This window comes from Limanda limanda, chromosome 2 (assembly GCF_963576545.1).
Source record: "Limanda limanda chromosome 2, fLimLim1.1, whole genome shotgun sequence".
Lineage (NCBI taxonomy): Eukaryota > Metazoa > Chordata > Actinopteri > Pleuronectiformes > Pleuronectidae > Limanda > Limanda limanda.
In genome coordinates this window covers 32,661,309-32,679,577 of record NC_083637.1, presented here as the reverse complement: position 1 = coordinate 32,679,577, position 18,269 = coordinate 32,661,309, and the positions used below count along the sequence as shown (strand labels likewise).

Below are 18,269 nucleotides of genomic sequence, written 5' to 3'. Positions count from 1 at the left end.
ACAACCTGAATCTGTCCCTAAATGTATTGGGTTATCTCCTGACCCATGTCCAAGTCTTCTACCAAGTTTCACTGAAATCCTTTCAGTAGTTTTTTGAGTTATCCGGCTGACAAAGCAACCATTACACCAACTAACTAACCCTAACAAACTAACAGACAGTGGTGGTAAGAAATTACAACTGCAATACAGAGTGACTGTGGTTTGTGATCAGATTTATCATCCCTGAAGCTAAATGCAACTCTGTCTTTGTGTTCAAGGTCCACCATAAGACAGAGTTTGGCTCCAATCTGACCGGCCACGGCTTCCCTGACCCTGGACACCTCGACAACGTCCTGGAAGAGCTCCGGGCTCAGGGCATCACAGAGGACGACGCACTGATGGAAAAGTGAACGGACAAACGAGCAGCAGAGAAGGAGGAGACATCAGTGAGAGAGCAGTGAAGGGTTAACGGGTGAATGGGGAGAGCAGTGGGCCTCACCGTGAAAATAACTGGAGGAAAAAAGAGGAGGAACTGGACTGAGACTCTGCCAGTACTCAAACAGGGTGCAGGGGGACGTTTCGGGTTATGGAAGACATTGGGTTTGTTTTGCAGAGGTAACCACTTATCTAGATGTTGATGGAGTCACTGTTGGATTCGCTCGTCAGTGTGAGTCAGTTCAGACTTCACAGCTCTCGAGCAAGCACATCCACACAAGTTGAAGTTTGCGGGAGCAGCACCACAGAAAGCAATGCAGAGGCACAGGAGGATTAGAAATAACGCAGAGAAACAAGGGCTCTCATGGTTTCAGCTACTCTATAGCGAGGTACTAATGTGAGAAAGTAAGAATGAACCAGAACTAACATTTAGAACAAGAACAAGTTGACTTTACTGAGAAAAAGAGTAACATAAAAAAAAGATGGTGGGAAGTTTGAGCAGTTCAATGAAAACTGGGAGGGAAAGGACAAAGGGAGGGAGAAGTTGGAGCAGTGGGGGAGGTAACTGAAGGAAGGAAAACAGGAGAAATGTAGCAGAAAGAGACAAGATGGTGTGTGAATGTGGCATAGGATAAGAGTAGAGAAAACTAACTTGTGTGGTACTGTTCAGGTACTAGAGCTTTTAATAAAAACGCATGGAAACCAAGAGCGATGGAAGGTCAGATAAATCTGTGCTTTGTTCAAACCACCTGCCTGCTTGTGGCTGAAGTATTGAGCTGGTGCTCCCTCTGGCGGCGATCCTTGTGAACTACACCTCCGCCTGCAAGCTACTGTAACGAATCAAAACAATACTTTTTATTTTTTATCATTGCTATAATCCTCATGTAACATCATTCCATGCATTACCTCTTACTTATGAATTGGGTTTATATGACGTAAGCTGAGTTAATGTACGTCTATGTTGAAAAACACAAGACCAAACCAAGACCTCGTCATTTGGGCATATTTGGAGTCTTACTATCGAGCCACTGTGGTACAAGTTAACCCTAAATACACAGGTACCAGTATTTACATGTATATCTTTATTTTATTTTTGTCCCTTTTGATGCTTCCTGAGGTTTCACTGGATGTAGATGGGGCTGTGTCTTATCAACAGTGGGAAGCCAGTGAGTATGTGATGAAGAGGGGTTGGGGTTTCTGCCCAGAATTAAGCACTGAAGATTTGCTTCAAAGCCTCAGTGTTTAGTTATTGTTTAATGAGCTTCACTGTCTTACAAATAAACTAAGAGCCTGATGCTGGTCTTACAGTTAGGAAGTCCCTCACGGTGAGTGAGAGTTGGCGGCTGGAGAGGGTGGAGAGATCGAGAGAGGAGGAGCTGAAGCTCCTGTGATGAAACACGGTGCTGCTCAGGAGAAGAAAGTTTCAGATGAATGTATCTTGGTCCTGGGTGATATACAAATCAACAAATTAGAAGCATATACACAGAAATCCCAGGACATCTGTGGTTTACGCTGACTAGCAAGAAATCACCATCCACCATCAAGTTATTATCACCAATGAAACTGAAGACCCACTGGTGGACCAGGACCTTGGCTCCTGTCAAATTAAATCACTTTTAAAGATCCCATATTTACATGCTTTTCAAACCTCTTTTTATATTTAATCTAAGACATTTAGTGGAGACTTAAGTTGAGAAATCTTGAGTTAACAAAACGTTCAGAGTTGTGAAGTGGGAGGATGCTCAGCTGCTCCTGGTTCCTGAGTCTCAGATTTTTCCAATTAACAAAGTTACATGACTCACTCCTCTAGGACTCGGATGGGCGCAGCGTTCTCCTGGTTTAATCATCAGTATGAGAGATTAAGATCTATGTTAGGAAATATCTGGTAAAAAGGTACACGCTTGTTTACATAACAACAAGGTACAAGATCTAATCACCGAAGTTATATTTCAGTCAGCTGAGCTGCTACTGGCAATGCAAATCAGGCCCGTGTGCAGCATCAGACTGTATTTGACTGCGATGAGCTGCTGATGACAGCCAATACGGGTTCAGTGTTGTGAGCCTGTAGAAGGTTTGATTTCTTTTAGGTTATTACTCTGGTGGTCAGTGGTTTTCAGGACAAAACAGGAGGAAAAGCCTAATCTTGAGCCTGAGAAAAGATTTTAAATGTGGGGCCTTTAATTTGTGATTAATCAGAAAGATGAGCGACTTATTTTATCTCAGCAGCAACAGTAACTCTCCTGCCATCTCCATGCTTCCCAGTCTGTATGGGTGTGTGTGTGTTTGTGTTTGTGTGTGTGTGTGTGTAGAGGAGGATTTGTGTACTGTGTATACTACAAACATGCTCCCGGGTATGAGTATTATTTGGGTACTTGGGAATCACATCCTCCTTAAACTGTTTTGATGATTTATGATGCTTCTCCCTGTACTGTAACTTCTTTATTGATTTTTAATATTAAATATAGTTACATGTTTAGCATTTTATTTACACTATTATAGATTATTTTGCCTTTTTATCATTTCCTACATTTATGTTATAGTAATAATAACGCTCTTTCATTTGTTACAATTGGTTTACAAAGACACTATTGTTCTTGATTTGAATTGTGTACAGAAGTTAAGCAGGTTTTAAGCTGAATTGTTCTTTTCTTTGGAAAAGGAATTTGATGGTAGACTTTTATCTGAGTGTGAAATATAATGATATCACGTTGTCTGTGAGGTAGAGGATACTTCTGTTCCTCTACACATCATGTGTCCGGCTCCTGGTCTGCACTGAGTGTCTCTTACTGCAACTCCCAACAACAGTGACCCTGATCTCATGTCCTCTCTTTTATCAGCAGTGATTCAAGTGCAGGTCACATGATGGAACAGATTATTTTAAGATCTCATAATGAATGCCCCCTTGTTTTGTGGCAGTTTACTCTCTCTGTTGGCTCAAACACTGACTTTGTATAATCACATAGTCACTTGCATTGATTTCAATGTGACTTTGTGTTATAGAAATAAAGGGTTTGGTTTCCAAACAGTGTACAAGGAATTGAATTAAATAACATTACTATATTTAATACTTTTCTTTTGATTTAGTGAAATCAGATTAACTGAATCTGATAACATCAGGATTTTGTTATTGTGGAATTAAAAGGAGATGTAGTCCCTCTTTAGCAGACCTTCATCCTGGTGCATGAATTACGATTATGAACGGCAAATGATTTTGGAGGAGAATGAATGTTGGGTAAAGGCTCTGATCCATGGTGTGCAGTGTCTGCAGCCATGGCAGCAATGTAGCAAACAGCTATGACCAGCGTAACTAACCATTTCAGTTTTTCTCCCTTCGGTTGTTGGTTTCTTTCTCATCGTTCCATCCCATCGCCACTTAAGGCAGCGTCTCCTCCACACGTCTGCAGACAAGGGCCTGCCGTGACGTCGTCTTCTCACCTGTGGGGGGAGGCTGGGGATGAGGGGATCATAGGTGCTGCACGGGAGAGAGAGCATCCAAACCTGTGATTAGAAAAACAAAGTGTAAATATTGCAAAAATAAATGCTGGAGTACGAATGATTAATACAAGAAAAGAAATAAAAGAACGAATGAAACAAATCTGTTGTGTTGTTCTCATTTTTTGTATTCATATACAAGGCTGCATTAAACTTGAAAAAAATCCACTATTCAATTTTAACAGCATTTCCCACCCTGTACAGACATTTCATTTGATTGTTTGTGTCTATATCTACACATCTTCTATCGACTAATTAGCTTTTGTCCCCCAACCCTGCCCTGCCGTTGTCATATCGCTGTAAATGATATCAATCATTTTATTCAATGAGAAAAGAACATTCTCATCCAGTTGTGTGTAGGTGTACATATTGATAGTTACAAATGTGTCTTACATTGTTATATAAATAAAGTGTATCATTACAATCACAATTAAAAATCTAATTTCAAAGCCAGCATTAAAAGATGTAAGTTGTACTATTTGGCAGTATGGCATCGTCGATAAGTCGCTGTCCAACTGGTGTCTAACACTGGGGAGGTATTTGAGAGATGCATAATACTGGAGAAGAGTTCTGAGAGACATGTTGCAGTCAGGGTTCCACCTGTCCAAGCCCAGCCCATAGACTGGTGGAGCCGTGCCTCTAGAGAGGTGTCATGATTCCCACACTAACACAATCAGAGCTGCATCATATGACAGGCAGCTGCATCAATGTTTATGATCATTTTACTTCATTTCACTCAGTTTCTCAACGTTTTCCCTCCGTCTTCAACTTCCTCCTCTGCAAAGTGCTTTTCCCTCCGACTCGTAATTTACGGCCGTACGTTCCAGTCCCTCATCTCATCCGCGAATGCACTTGCAAGTGGTAAATGAGCATAATGTGTAGACACGTCGTCTAAAAACAGCTTCTGTAAATTGAGATGAAAAAAGAACGTCACTAGCAGAGGATGGTTTCGATCCATCGACCTCTGGGTTATGGGCCCAGCACGCTTCCGCTGCGCCACTCTGCTGTCCGGTTCACGTGCGTGGCACATTCCCTATATATAGGATACTAGCGTACTTTAGGGTTCAAACCTCCCTATTTACCGGGTATGAGTGTGACGCTGGACGCTAGTGTGTGTTTTTTCCAACCTTCACACTCGGTGTTTGCCTGGATCTCCAATTCTCCATATTACATTTCAGTATTAAGCCGCTAGAGGACGCTGCAATCTGATGTCTTTCAGTGCTGTCGGTAAAAAACAACGATCTTCAGAGGCCTGTTGAAATCTGACGACCAGCCAATCTATACATTATTACATTACATTACATTTCATTTAGCTGACGCTTTTATCCAAAGCGACTTACAATAAGTGCATTCAACCCTGAGGGTACAAACCAAGAACAACAAGAATCAAGACAGTACAATTTCTTCGAAATAAAGCAAAACTACAAAGTGCTATAAGTAGGTGCCATTTTAGTGCTACCAAAGTGTTAGTTTTCAAAAGTGGTTAGTTTTTTTTTTTGTTTGTTTTTTTTATTCAAGGTACAGTCGGAAGAGGTGTGTTTTTAGTTTTCGGCGAAAGATGTGTAAACTTTCAGATGTCCGGATGTCGAGTGGGAGCTCATTCCACTATTTAGGAGCTAGGACAGCAAACAGTCGTGATTTTGATGAGTGTTTAGCTTGCAGTGAAGGAGCAACGAGTCGTTTAGCTGAAGCAGAGCGGAGTGAACGTGCTGGTGTGTAGTGTTTGACCAGGTCCTGGATGTAAACCGGACCTGATCTGTTTACAGCATGGTATGCGAGTACTAGTGTTTTGAACCGGATGCGGGCAGCCACTGGTAGCCAGTGTAGGGAGCGGAGGAGCGGAGTAGTGCGAGTGAATTTAGGTTGGTTAAAAACCAGTCGAGCTGCTGCATTCTGAATGAGCTGCAAAGGTCGGATGGCAGTAGCAGGTAGACCTGCCAGGAGGGAGTTACAGTAGTCTAGGCGTGAGATGACCAGGGCCTGGACCAGAACCTGCACCGCCTTCTGAGTGAGAAGGGGGCGTATTCTCCGGATGTTGTAAAGCATGAATCTACAGGACCGCGTTGTTGCAGTAATGTTGGCAGAAAGGGAGAGTTGGCAGTCGAGTGTCACACCCAGGTTCCTAGCAGTCTGAGTGGGGGTCAGCACGGAGTTGTCAAAGTTAATAGTCAGGTCATGGGTGGGAGAGTTTGTCCCTGGAAGGAAAAGTAGTTCAGTCTTGTCAAGGGTATACTGTACATTCTCACACAAATTCATAGAATTTAGGTGCCTCTGATATCAGTCACTGCAGGAATCAAAGGGCTGACCTTCAGGTTCGTTGGACCAACCGCTCTATCAACTAAGCCAGGGTTCAAATGTTCCAGTCAAACATAACACAAAGGTTCTACACAGCGAAGCATATAAATACTAATGTATAAATCGCTTTGTTACTGTGGATTAAATAATATAAATGGCTGGTTATTAATATTTAACTATAATCTCATCAAGTTACCATTCATTTTAAAATACAAGAGGTGACGACTTTGACACAGGATGAAAATAGCTATTCCACAAGATGAGATGAGATAATTTTGCTAGAAATAAAAAAAGGATATCAAGCTTGTATCAAACATGTGTAATGGAATATTTTTGTTAGATTTAGACAGTTAAACAATGTCTGGGGTCTAATTCATGTTCATTTACAATCGTATCTCATGCAGTCCTATGTGCACAACACACACTGTTTCACAGCTCCACTTCATCAAACTTCTGTCATTACAAGTCAGGGGGAGCAGCTGTCCTTCAAAACGATTACTTAATTTAAAAACACTTTATTTAGACCAGATAAAGACAACAGACAAGATGACACATTAAGAAAAGAGAAGATTCAGGTTTGGATTTAAATATGTAGTTTCAAAATACAAAGTCATTATTCAATGTGCTGTTAATACATAGTATACACTGGATGATCAAAAGCTCTCAATTCACAGAGGTACAACTTGTCTGGAAATTTCATCTGCTTACGAATTTTCATTTTATTTAATAAGAGCAAATCATGTTCTGTCAACCTGCTTTCAAGTCCAATGATGTGTATAACCACACATCAACAACTGCATCATGGTTCGACTGAGTGAAGACCTGATTGATTTGATAAATGTATAAACTATAACCATAAATTCTGTAGCGTCAGCAGGATTACTACATGGAGCTCTTGCCGAGCTACTGCCTTGCACATGTAAATGTTCCCTTGACCACATTTCTAAACCTTATTGAAAGTGCGGCGATGGCTAAAGCCAACCCTGATACACTGAGCTGTTTAGGCCATGAGATTATTTTTCGAAGCATTGCTCAGTTTCAGCTGTCATGCTGTAAAATACTTTAAAAATTCAAGGTCTCTAAATAAGGACTGGGAAGACCTTGTTCGAAGTAGGTTTTCCTTAATCAGCCAGTTAGGAGCTACCTGATGGTGATGCTGTCCCCTTATCAATTTGTACAAATGTTTGAAAGGTGAAATGGTTATTTGCCCTGGTGCATCAGGAAAAATATAGCAAATAGAACAAACATCCATACTCAAAACTTAAAGTCAAATAAACCAATGACAAAGGATGACAGTTATGCACAGTTAAAACTATAAAGCTGAATCTGAGTGAAATAGTGAAAAACAAGTGTGAGATGGATTCAAGAATCCAAACCAACAACCTTACCTGTTTATTTACACATTAGCGTGCATCCTCACATTGTGTCACAAGTGACGCTACAAAACACCCGAAAACAAAGTGATGTCACAGTTGCACTGGGGGTATGAGCAACCACCACCTGTAAATGGTGAATTGGAGTAATGCTTTGGCATTATATCCCATATCACATGGTTACTGGTACTTTCACTATATGAATCTTCGGGGGGTTAGGGTCAGGGTTAAAGGGAGACAGGGATGACCCTCTTATAGTCATCACACACGCTCTGGTGCTAGAGCCACCGCGGAGGTTAAAGGAAAAGTTTAATCTCTGAATAGTGCCCCAGAGACGTCTTTCTGTCCCTAGCTTGACATTTGGAGCAGCTAGACCTCCAAGAGGTTTCAAATGCAGCGTCATGTTCGTTGTAGCTTTTGTGTAAGAATGAGGACAGATTTGATTTGAAGATCAGCCTGTGAATGTTTCAGCAAATAATCTCCACTTCTTTAATGTCCTCTCTATTGTCCTGGTCCTCCTCTTCCTGCTGCTGCTTCTGCTTTATCTCGTCTTCACCCTCTGTCCTCTTCCTCTCATCTGTGTCAATGTCCTCTGCCTCTTCATTCATCGTCTCCTCCTCCTCTTTTTCCTTTGTGCCACCCTCTAGTTCCCCTTCCACCCTCTCCTCAGCCGTTGCCCTCCTCCTGTCTCGCAGGGCACAGGGCAGACAGTTTGCCAAGAAGAGGACGGCAGAGAGACAGAGCAGAGAGAGGACGGCACCGACACCAACTTCCAGCTCTCGAGTTCCTTGCCCACCCTCCTCGTCCCTCTCTCCCTCTATCTCATGGCTTGGAGAGAAGTACACAGAGCCCTCCTTCTGGCTTGGCATCAGAACAGCTCTTTCCAGATTGTTGCGACTGACCATCCCTCTGTTCCCCTCCTTGTTCCAATTTCTATTAGTCACTCCCCCGCTTATCTTGTCATAGTAGTCGTTGCTCACATTCCCACTGTTGTCTTCATCAAAGTTTGATGTATAGACATTGCTGTCTGACTCAACCAGCATGTCTGATATATCAAACTCAAACTCCTCCCCCTCCTCCCCCTTGTCCCCTGCTGGCTGCAGGAAGCCCAGGTCTAGGTTAACTCTTATCCAACCAGATCCCCTTGCTAGCCTCGTCATCCTGCCTCCTCCCCCTATGTCTGTCCAATCCGTGTTGCCTTCGATTATCAAGTTGGAGGTGACTGGCTGGTCAGTGCAGGTTGAAACCAGAAGTTCTGCTAGCAGTAACGGCCCACCTCCATCGCCCTGGGCAAAGATGCGTTGGTTGGGGCCCGGTGTCACCACAACCACAGTCTCAGCCAATGAGGAGAGACGCAGGAAATGGGGAAGGTCACTGAAGGAGGAGAGGAGGGAGGCGGCGTCATCGCTAAACTGAAGCCAAACGCTGATGGAAGCCTCCTGTAGAGAAATGATATGCATGGAATTATAATTAGACCTCACAAGTCATTGTCCTCTTAACTGTCTCACCTGTCTTAACAGTTAACTATTGTCAAGTATCAGCCAGATAGTGGCATCAGAGGGATGAAAGAAGGCCAACCTCAGCTTCATTACAGCTGTAAACCCAACAGACAAGATCACAGTCAACTTAACACAGGCACACAGGATGCTGAGCCCTCACTCAGAGGGAGAATTTTGGTCAGCTTATTTTAAAGAACGATCACAGAGCAGAGCACTAATATGATATATCTGTGAAGATTCTCCCCTTATATGTTCAGGACTTACACATATTTAGTGTAGATTGGCCTCTGGACTTGCTTATATTTCTTGAAGAGGTTTAGACCTCTTCAGTATTTTTTAAAAGGTGATCTGTATTTATATAACCCTTTTATCTAGTATTGATGAACACTCAAAGCGCTTTGGCTCTGACTGACAAGAGAGAGTTTAACCTATGCTGAGAGTGGTTATATTAAGCATGCGGGCCAACCCATTTGGATGAGAGGTGAATCATCTTCAAGAAACACAGGCATGTCTAGTTGACTACAAACACTGAACCCAGACTTGCCCCTGTTGGCTGTGCCATATAAATACAGACCATTTACAGAAAATCCAAGGTTGGAAAGGTTTAGAGGGAAGGAGCCTTATGCAGATGAGGAGTGTAAATCACACACACACATCAAAAATGGCTGCTCTCTTACCTGGTGGTGGTTGTACAGGATATTGTAGGCCGTCACTGTTGTTGTGACAATGGAGGGGTGTGTGGGGCCGCCCATGACTGACATGCCGAGGCCATTGACCACTTGTACTGACAGGTCTGCAGGGGTAACAGGCTCGGAGGTCACAGTGATGTCACATCTGCCCAGCACGCCATCCCACTGCTCCGAGACAACCTGAGAGAGATAGAGAGAGATGATGATGATGATGATAGAGGAGAGAGATCCAACTGACATGATACACAACTATCACCTACATAGAGTGAAGTCTTTCCTGGCCGTAAACCAATCAGGTTGTTCTGGGTGCTGAGGGAAGCCACTCCAGGGTCCTCCACTCTCAGCCACTCACGGACCAGCTCTGTCACATCCACGAACCAATCAGACGAGTTTAGGAGGTGTACCGTTCTACTGCGGGAGTCCTGAGCTGTGAACTGAGCCAGAACCTGAACCGTGGAGCGCTGATACACCGGCACACACCTGAGGAAACATGGGACACGTGAGGAACTAGTGTGTGTGTATGCGTGTGTGTGTGTGTGTGTGTGTGTGTGTGTGTGTGTGAGAGAGGGACGCAGACTACAAAGATGCATGTGATCACCCCTACAGAAGTTACATATGTGACCTCAGACTACAGATGAGGGTTAATGCTCAGCAGACCCTAAGAGCTTTTCCCACTTTCATACTCAGCACTAAACTGTCTTAACTCTTTGGTCACTAAGAAATGAGAAATCACAGCTGTGGTGACAGGAGGATTATTCCTGAACACTCATCACACAGAGATTTTGCACAGATGGTCAGTTTTGTTTTTTTTAGAGTTACCCTCAATAAGTCAGACTGTTTTTCAAAAGCTCCCAAAGATATACCATTCTAAAATATTTTCAGATTTACTTCAGACTTTAGACACAAATTAAATTAAATGTAATTCATGTTGTATATATAGAAACCATGATTGAAAGGTGAGGACATATTCAAGCTGGTTTTTACCCATTCTCTGTGAAGTGGTTCCAGCCACTAATGGCGTTCAGAATGGGGTCTGACAAGGAAACTCTCAGGGGCACAGACGGAGCCCAGACCTCCAGACACACAGAGCCGCTGAGCGCGCCCAGTAGAAACTCCACCACTGCACACGTGTTGCCCAAACCTGATTCGCTGCCATCCACAAAGAGGGTGGAGCAATCACTGGACACCTGTAGTTAGGATGGAGACGGAGAGAGGACAAGTGTAAGAAACACCAGGAGGTATACAGTAAAGTATATCGAGTAAGTCAGTAGAGGAGATGGGTTACAAAAGAATGTGTAAATATGGCATTAAATTAGTGGTGCATTCATCAGTATATTTATAATAACAAAGGCTAAATACTATTATATACCAGGAAAATCATGACTCTCCACAATCATCAGTGCTGCTCGTTGCGGCAACTGCTGGGATTCTCTATTATATTGTAAGGTCTATGTACTAAGTGTCTTGACCCCACAGAACCATTCCTATAAACCAAACTGCTGATTAAAACTCACAGATTTGATGTGGATCTCCAGGAAAAATTGCTGATTGTTACCTGCTGCTAAAAATCTAATACAGTATGGGACAGTGTGATAAGATAGCTTTTTGTCTTACTTGTCTAAATAAACATGTAGGAACATAGAGTAATTAATCAGTGTGCCAGGCTAATGATGTGTGTTGCACCTTGAGAGTGTTCTCGTTGGTAGAGTGACATGTGACTGCAGCGGTGACATCTGACAGCTTCCCATCATGGCTTATGGCCAGCACAATGACAGGAAGAGATACTCGCTGGTTTGTCAGTATGGCGGTGTTGATGATCTTGTTACTCTGAGGACAGATGATCAGATAATCAAAACTATCTTCAAACACATCATATTAGAGGGACCTTAAGAAGATTTCAAATATTTGGGAATGAATAAATACATTAAATAAGAAAGTTTAAGTACATATAAAGTAATGTATAAAAAGTACCTCTGTTATGGGAGCAATCCCAACAATGTGTCTGTCAGCGAATGAGAAGGCGCTAACTGTCCCCTCTCGTGGCAATGGTGGGTTACTGCGCCCAGAGTACTCAACCCACCAGTTAGCTGACACTGTCATGGCAACACCGAAGCTTCGCTTCAAACCGTCTACTGACAGACAAACTACCTGCAGAAGAAGGGTGGAACTGCAGGACGACACAGAGACTGAGCTGTCAGTATGTCAGCACAGTACGTCTAATGAAACCCAGTAGCTGCAGAGGGAAGATCCCACCTTCATTACACAGGTGACTTGCGCTTAGACCATTGAAATAGTCCTTCAATGAAAGCTTACTGAGGCCTTGAGGCTGGTCCCAAATACTGTGCTCAGCATTACATGCTAAATTTCAAAGATGCCAAACATAAAAAAACTGGTCTTTTATGGTCACATGAGGTAGAAACATTTCAACGACTATTGGATTTTACATCCCTTAGCTGTAACTGTGTTCTCATTTATACAGAACGTCACTCTGTGTTTTACTGGCAGACTAAATTGAGGTTCAAATAAACTCTGCCTACTTGTGCGAGTGCTTGAGGGTACTGTGTTTGTGGCAGAGGATGGACAACACATCATGTTTGGATCCTTGACTTTTCTCCAAGGTCACTGCCCACAGGTCAGAGGTCAGGGTTCTCTGAGCCACCATCGACACCAAGCCCTTCTTCACCTTCAGCCTGAAGACACACACAAACACAAACACAGATCTACAACGTAAAACTGCAAGAGGTTGTTGGCAGTATTTAAAAAATGCTAACATAAACCAGGATGCATCATTTGACTTAGCACATAAAATAATTCTCTAGGACAGCCTTCTTCTACCCGCTCAATATTGCGAAAATATTCCTTAACATCACAATGTCCCAGTACGTCTGTGAAAATCCTCCAGCTGGTCCTAGAAGACGACATCATATTACTCATGTCTCAGCATTTGCTCTCTGTAAAAGTAGAATAGAATTCAAGATCATGCTCTTCACAGACAAAGTCCCATCCTATACTAAAGAGCTCATAGAGCTGTATTATCCAAATAGATCACTTAGAATGAGTAGAATGGGAGATAGGGTCTTCAACTACCAGGCTCCAGAGCTGCAGGATCCAGATCTGCAATTATAACTACTTTTATAAATCTGATTATGATTAGGAATATTGTTACAACTAATACTATCAACTAATTCGGTTATCATTAATAAAATGATTACATCTTTAAAAAAAATCATTTTAACAACCAGTCTGTTTTAAAACAACAGTTACACAGCTGTTACTTTTCTCTTTTCTCTTCTCTCTCTCTCTCTCTCTCTCTCTCTCTCTCTCTCTCTCTCTCTCTCTCTCTCTCTCTCTCTCTCTCTCTCTCTCTCTCTCTCTCTCTCTCCTACCCACCTCTCCTCTCTACCCCATTTCTTCCGCTCACCCAACAGGTTGAGGCAGATGGCCGCCCACATTGAGTCTGGTTCTAGAATTTCCATCCAGTTAAAATTGAGTTTTTTCTCTCCACAGTCATCAGTGCTGCTTGTTGTGGGAACTGCTGGGCTTCTCTATAATACTGTCGGGTCTGGACCTTCTATGTAAAGTGCCTCGAGATGATGTTGTGATTTGGCGTTAATACTAATTGAATTGAGAATTGACAAAAACTGATATAATTTAGTGCTCACCTTATGACAACAAACTCGGCGCTGAAGTTGGATCTTAGATTCACAGACATCCTGATTGGCTGTCCTATCAGGACTGGTCCCCTGTGGTAGCGAATCACGACATGGGAGTCCAAGCTAAGCTCCTCCCCATCCTGCCTGTTCAAGCAGGCTTCTTTTTCTTTGGTCCTCCTCTGCCCTGTATTCTTCTCCCTCTCCTCCTCCCTCAGTGCCACTGCTTTGATATAAAGAAGCTGCCTCTGGGACTGAGCCTCTCGGTCCTCCACACATCTGGATGGATGTTCAGTGGGTACAAGTAGATCAGACAAACATTGTTGAGAGAAGAGAGTCAGAGAGAGAATCACACTCAATGCAACATACCCTGGTGGTGTCAGCTTCAGGTTGGCCACCGTGTCAAAAGTGGAGTAGTAGAGCTGTATTTGGCTTCTCGTAGGGCCCCTTGGGTATCTGAGGGCCTGTGGAACATCTGCGTGGGTGTCCCCATCAACACCTGGATGGTACCTGAATCATGACATAAATTCATGTATCACACGTGTAACTGCTAAGGATCGTCATCATCTTCAGCTCACGAAGGACAACTAGGATTTGTGGCTTTAAACACACCTGTGTATGAATCTTGAAGCTTGAATGTCCACATGTTCATGATCCTGTTTCAAAGTCTCGCTTTTTCTTATGTTCCAAGTTACATTTAGTAAACTGTCTCGCTTGTTTGTGGTGTTTGTTCATTGGCTTTATTTATTGTTACTGATGAACGCAAAGAATAAAAATAATTTTCACACTGCAAACAGTTCTCCAGAACTGTGGTGTTGTAGAGAATAGAGTTTGGCCACTGGATGATACCAACAATCATCACAATGTTGAATCCAACATCATGACCATCAGCAGCTGTGCAATCCCTGCCACACTAACACACACAGGCACTACAGTTCCAGTATCTCTGCTATAATGTAGAGGATTACTATTATATAATGTGTATTGTGAGTAATGTCCCAGTCAAGCTTTGTGGTTACATGTCCAACATCCACCACAATTCCTGATTCATGAGGTACACATTGAAGTCATTCCTTGTTCCGTAGCTTTGAACAAAGCCACACATAATTGAATATACTCAGACAATTGCTCTTTGTTCAAGCACATTGTGCACTAAGAAAATAAAAACTCTGAAGACATTGTCATATCTATTGTTTTGTGTTAATATTAATGTTAACATAATTATATATTCACCATGAAGTGGCTTTATGCTACATTACTTCTCATTTAGCTGGCGCTGTATCCACAGTGACTTACAATAAGTGCATTCAACCATGAGGGTAAAAACCGTGAACAGCAAGAAACAATTAAGTACAATTTGCTTCAAAAAGCCAGACTACAAAGTGTTACCTGTGAGTGCAACTGAACAGATTTTTTTTTTCTCAATGAGCTGACGGTGGTTCATTAGACATCATCTTCTTCACCAAGGTGTAGTCGGAAGAGTGTCTTTAGCCAGGGTTTGAGATTTGTAGACGTCCTGATGTCAATGGGGAGCAAACAGTCATGATTTTGTTGAGTGACTAGTGAGAAAGCAGCAAGCCAATTGGATGCAGATGCAGAGCGGAGTGGACGGGCTTGGTGTAAAGTCTGACCATGTCCTGGATGAAGGCTGGACCCGATGCGTTCACAGAACGGTACGTAAGTACTAGTGGGTGCCTGCATTCGCTTCAAGACACTAGTACTCACGTAGCCAGTGAAGGGAGCAGAGGGGCGGAGTAGTGTGTAGTGTGACTTTGGCTGACCAATATAAATGTGAGAACTTATTTAAGAAGAAATAACAAACTTTAGCACCTCACCTCAGTGAAGGAGAAGACACACGCTGACGGTTGACGGGGTTGCTGTGATGATGTCCACTCCGCTGCCGTTCCCGCCTGTGGATGCGATTATGAGGGTGGACGTTACTTTGCCACTTGTGCAAATCCGGATGTGATCGATTTGGGTTCTGATCCTCAAACCAGTCACTGGGCAGCGTGAGAGTAGCTACACATAGCCCTAGAGGAGGCTGGGAGACAGGATAGGTTGATGGACAGATCAAAACTAGTTGAGGGAGAAGGTGCAATGAATGACTGCGAAAGACGGAGAGAAAGCACTGCAGTTTTCACCTGTGTTACACAGGAGGCCTTGTGCTCCTCTGTATCCTTAAAGGCATGCAGGGTAACACAGGTCCTTCGGGTGCTTGTGTCACCCCACTTGTGGAACAGTGTCCTCACCAGGAACCTTTCCTGCCCTGCCTCATCCCTCCCTCTCTCTACATGCTCTGAGAGGAGGGAGGCAGACAAAGGGGGGGAGAGAGGGAGGACAGCCTCTGATATGAGCTGTGGAAAGACACAGAGTTAGGTAGTTAGCTTCCTGAGGTAGGAACAGAACTAGCTTGCATTACCATCGACAGTTAACCCACCAACAGATCTCAGCTGTCCTTTTCCTCTTACCTGTGTCACTGAGTAAGGGCCAAATGAAGCTTGGAGGCCCGGTCTGGGGCCCCAGCTGGGTGGGGACAACATGAAGAGGCTCTTTGAGAAAGAGAAGGGGCTGGAGTTGGAGAAAAGAGGGCCAAGCTCTGCCTGGGACAGAGGGAGGAACTGCCAAGGATGAGGGATAACTGACATGTGGACTGGCAGGGAGAGAGGGAAAGGAGGCTGGAGGAGGGATGGGCGGACTGAGGGGATAAACACGAAAAAAGAAGGTAAAGTTGTGAAGCAAAATGTTTAGAGAATGAGGCATGAAAGAAAGTCCACAATGAAGAAAACAATCCCACTCTTATCCTTTTCCTGTTCTTCTTAATAAAGGGACAACAGGAAGACAACAGGAAATAAACCTAATTTGTCAATAGTCAAACTACACAACAGTCAGGAAGTGATAAAAAAAATGATGATTTCTTATGGGGACTGTTATTAATGTGTGTTTAATCTGGTGCAGATCAAAATAAACATTCAGATTTAGTAGCATAAATTAAAATTTGGTTCCATAAGGGGACTGTTGGAGCTTGGCAGACGTATGAGCTTTACTGAGTGACTTATCGTTTCTTGTCGAAGGTGGAACGTTTCTCTGTGCTCATAATAAAAACTCCACCTTTAACACCAGTAGAACCTTCCAGGGACTATACAACTTGAAGAATGGAATTTTCAGTGAGTAAGACACACTGTGCCCAGCAGTGAAACGTTTTAGATAAACTGTATTGTTGAAAACAAAGTACTGGTAAATGTCTGGATAGGATCTTTGATTGGAACAATGTAAAAATAAGAAAAATATGTGAGAAGAACCGAACAAGAATGAAGCAGGAATAAAGCAGAAAGTTCCACAAGCAGATATGCAGGCAGTATGACACGTGTACATGAAGTCAAACTCAGTTAGACTCTACAGACAGAAAACTAATCCCCATAGTAAAGACTCACCTGCTGTGAAAATCCAAAAGAACAGCAGCATGCTACCTCCTCTTCTGTCCCACCACACACCAGACCCGCTGACACATGCCATCACCTGTGACCTGGTGCAACACAGTATCATGTGATCTGCTGCATTTAATCATTAGGAAACTATTCTGCATTTGATAAACCTATGCAATGATTCACACTTTAAATATTCAACCATATTTTCCCAACCTCAGTCAGGTGCTTTTAGTATTTCTTATATTTCTGAACCATGCTAATGCTGTTATAATAATGAAGGAATGTCCCGTCCCTGCATGTAAACAAAAGCAGTCTCATCTTGTTTATTTGCTTCCTCTGCAGCTTCTGAGCAGATCCCAGTCTTCATCGGCAGTTTTTCACAATCTGTCGAGTTCAGCTCTTAAGACAACATGAACAAGACGCCCTGGAAATGCTCAGGATAATGGTTTGAACACCTACTGCTGAATATGAACAAATCAGCTGTTGAGGAAGACCATTCGATACTGTCAAAAGCTCTAGAACATGCAGGTCAATGGTGCTTGACTGGAGATTGTTTTGAAAACCAGTGTAAACCAGTAAAGGAATGGATGATGACTACATAGAGTTAGATGTGTGTGTGAATGGGTGAATGTAAAACTGTACTGTAAAGAGCTATGAGTGGTCATCATCAGACTAGAATAGTGCTATATAAAAACAAAACCATTTACCATTTACCATTTACAAAGAGCAGCTCCATGTTGTGCTTTGTGTGTCAATGTTAGAAACACAGAGGTTTTATAGGTTGTGCTCACAACTGGTATACAGCACCTGCAGGAGCACAGAATTTCACACCAACCAGAACCTCCGCAAGGCAAACTTATCATAGACAGATAAACATGAGCAATATTAGTCCTGTGAACATACACACACATACACACACAAACACACAAACATGTCAGCTGGTAGAAATGGGATTAAATTCAGACACCGTGTTCTGCAGCAGAAAAAGTTAAATCAGTGGATTTAGTAAATATATCAGATGTGTGTGTTATTACATGTTCTCACATGGTAACACATGAGATAACAGAATACATAGTGCACTCCCCTCCTACACACACATACACACAAACACACACACACACACACACACACACACACACACACACACACACACACACACACACACACACACACACACACACACACATCTGTTCTTTCACCTACCTATTTCACCTCCAGATTCCATCTTTTCCTCAAGACATTTTTAAGCAGGCTGATCCACATCACAGCTCCCGCCAGGATGCTAGAAAAACTTGTTTTAAAAATTAATATCAAAGTAAACAGTAATGTGCTCTTTACTCTCACTCTACTTTGCTGCTCTGCTGCAGCTGTAAACCTTTCCCTCTCTGAGCTAGAGTCACACAATACAGATTTATGTGTTTAAAGCGATAAA

The 18,269-nt window shown here is 42.8% G+C and overlaps 2 protein-coding genes across 3 annotated transcripts in view; one reads left to right on the top strand and one right to left on the bottom strand.

The window, feature by feature from the left end:
- LOC133022843 (E3 ubiquitin-protein ligase DTX1-like) overlaps positions 1 to 4,009 on the top strand; it is a 31,066-nt gene extending 27,057 nt beyond the window's left edge. For both annotated transcript variants that reach the window (XM_061089760.1, XM_061089752.1), the window contains exon 12: positions 258 to 4,009. In XM_061089760.1, the coding sequence (XP_060945743.1) occupies positions 258 to 389 (132 nt within the window). In that variant the 3' untranslated portion in view covers positions 390 to 4,009. The remainder of the gene's footprint in view (positions 1 to 257) is intronic.
- A 4,032-nt stretch (positions 4,010 to 8,041) lies between these two features.
- On the bottom strand, positions 8,042 to 16,925 carry tmem132a (transmembrane protein 132A). The gene is made up of 13 exons (XM_061085745.1): positions 16,844 to 16,925; positions 15,881 to 16,107; positions 15,554 to 15,766; positions 15,248 to 15,453; positions 13,782 to 13,922; positions 13,425 to 13,691; positions 12,300 to 12,452; positions 11,734 to 11,929; positions 11,446 to 11,589; positions 10,747 to 10,949; positions 10,023 to 10,242; positions 9,751 to 9,942; positions 8,042 to 9,013 (listed from the first exon to the last, which is right to left on the bottom strand). The coding sequence occupies exons 1-13, from the start codon at positions 16,923 to 16,925 to the stop codon at positions 8,042 to 8,044; spliced, it is 3,216 nt and encodes a 1,071-aa protein (XP_060941728.1).
- Positions 16,926 to 18,269: the final 1,344 nt, after the last annotated feature.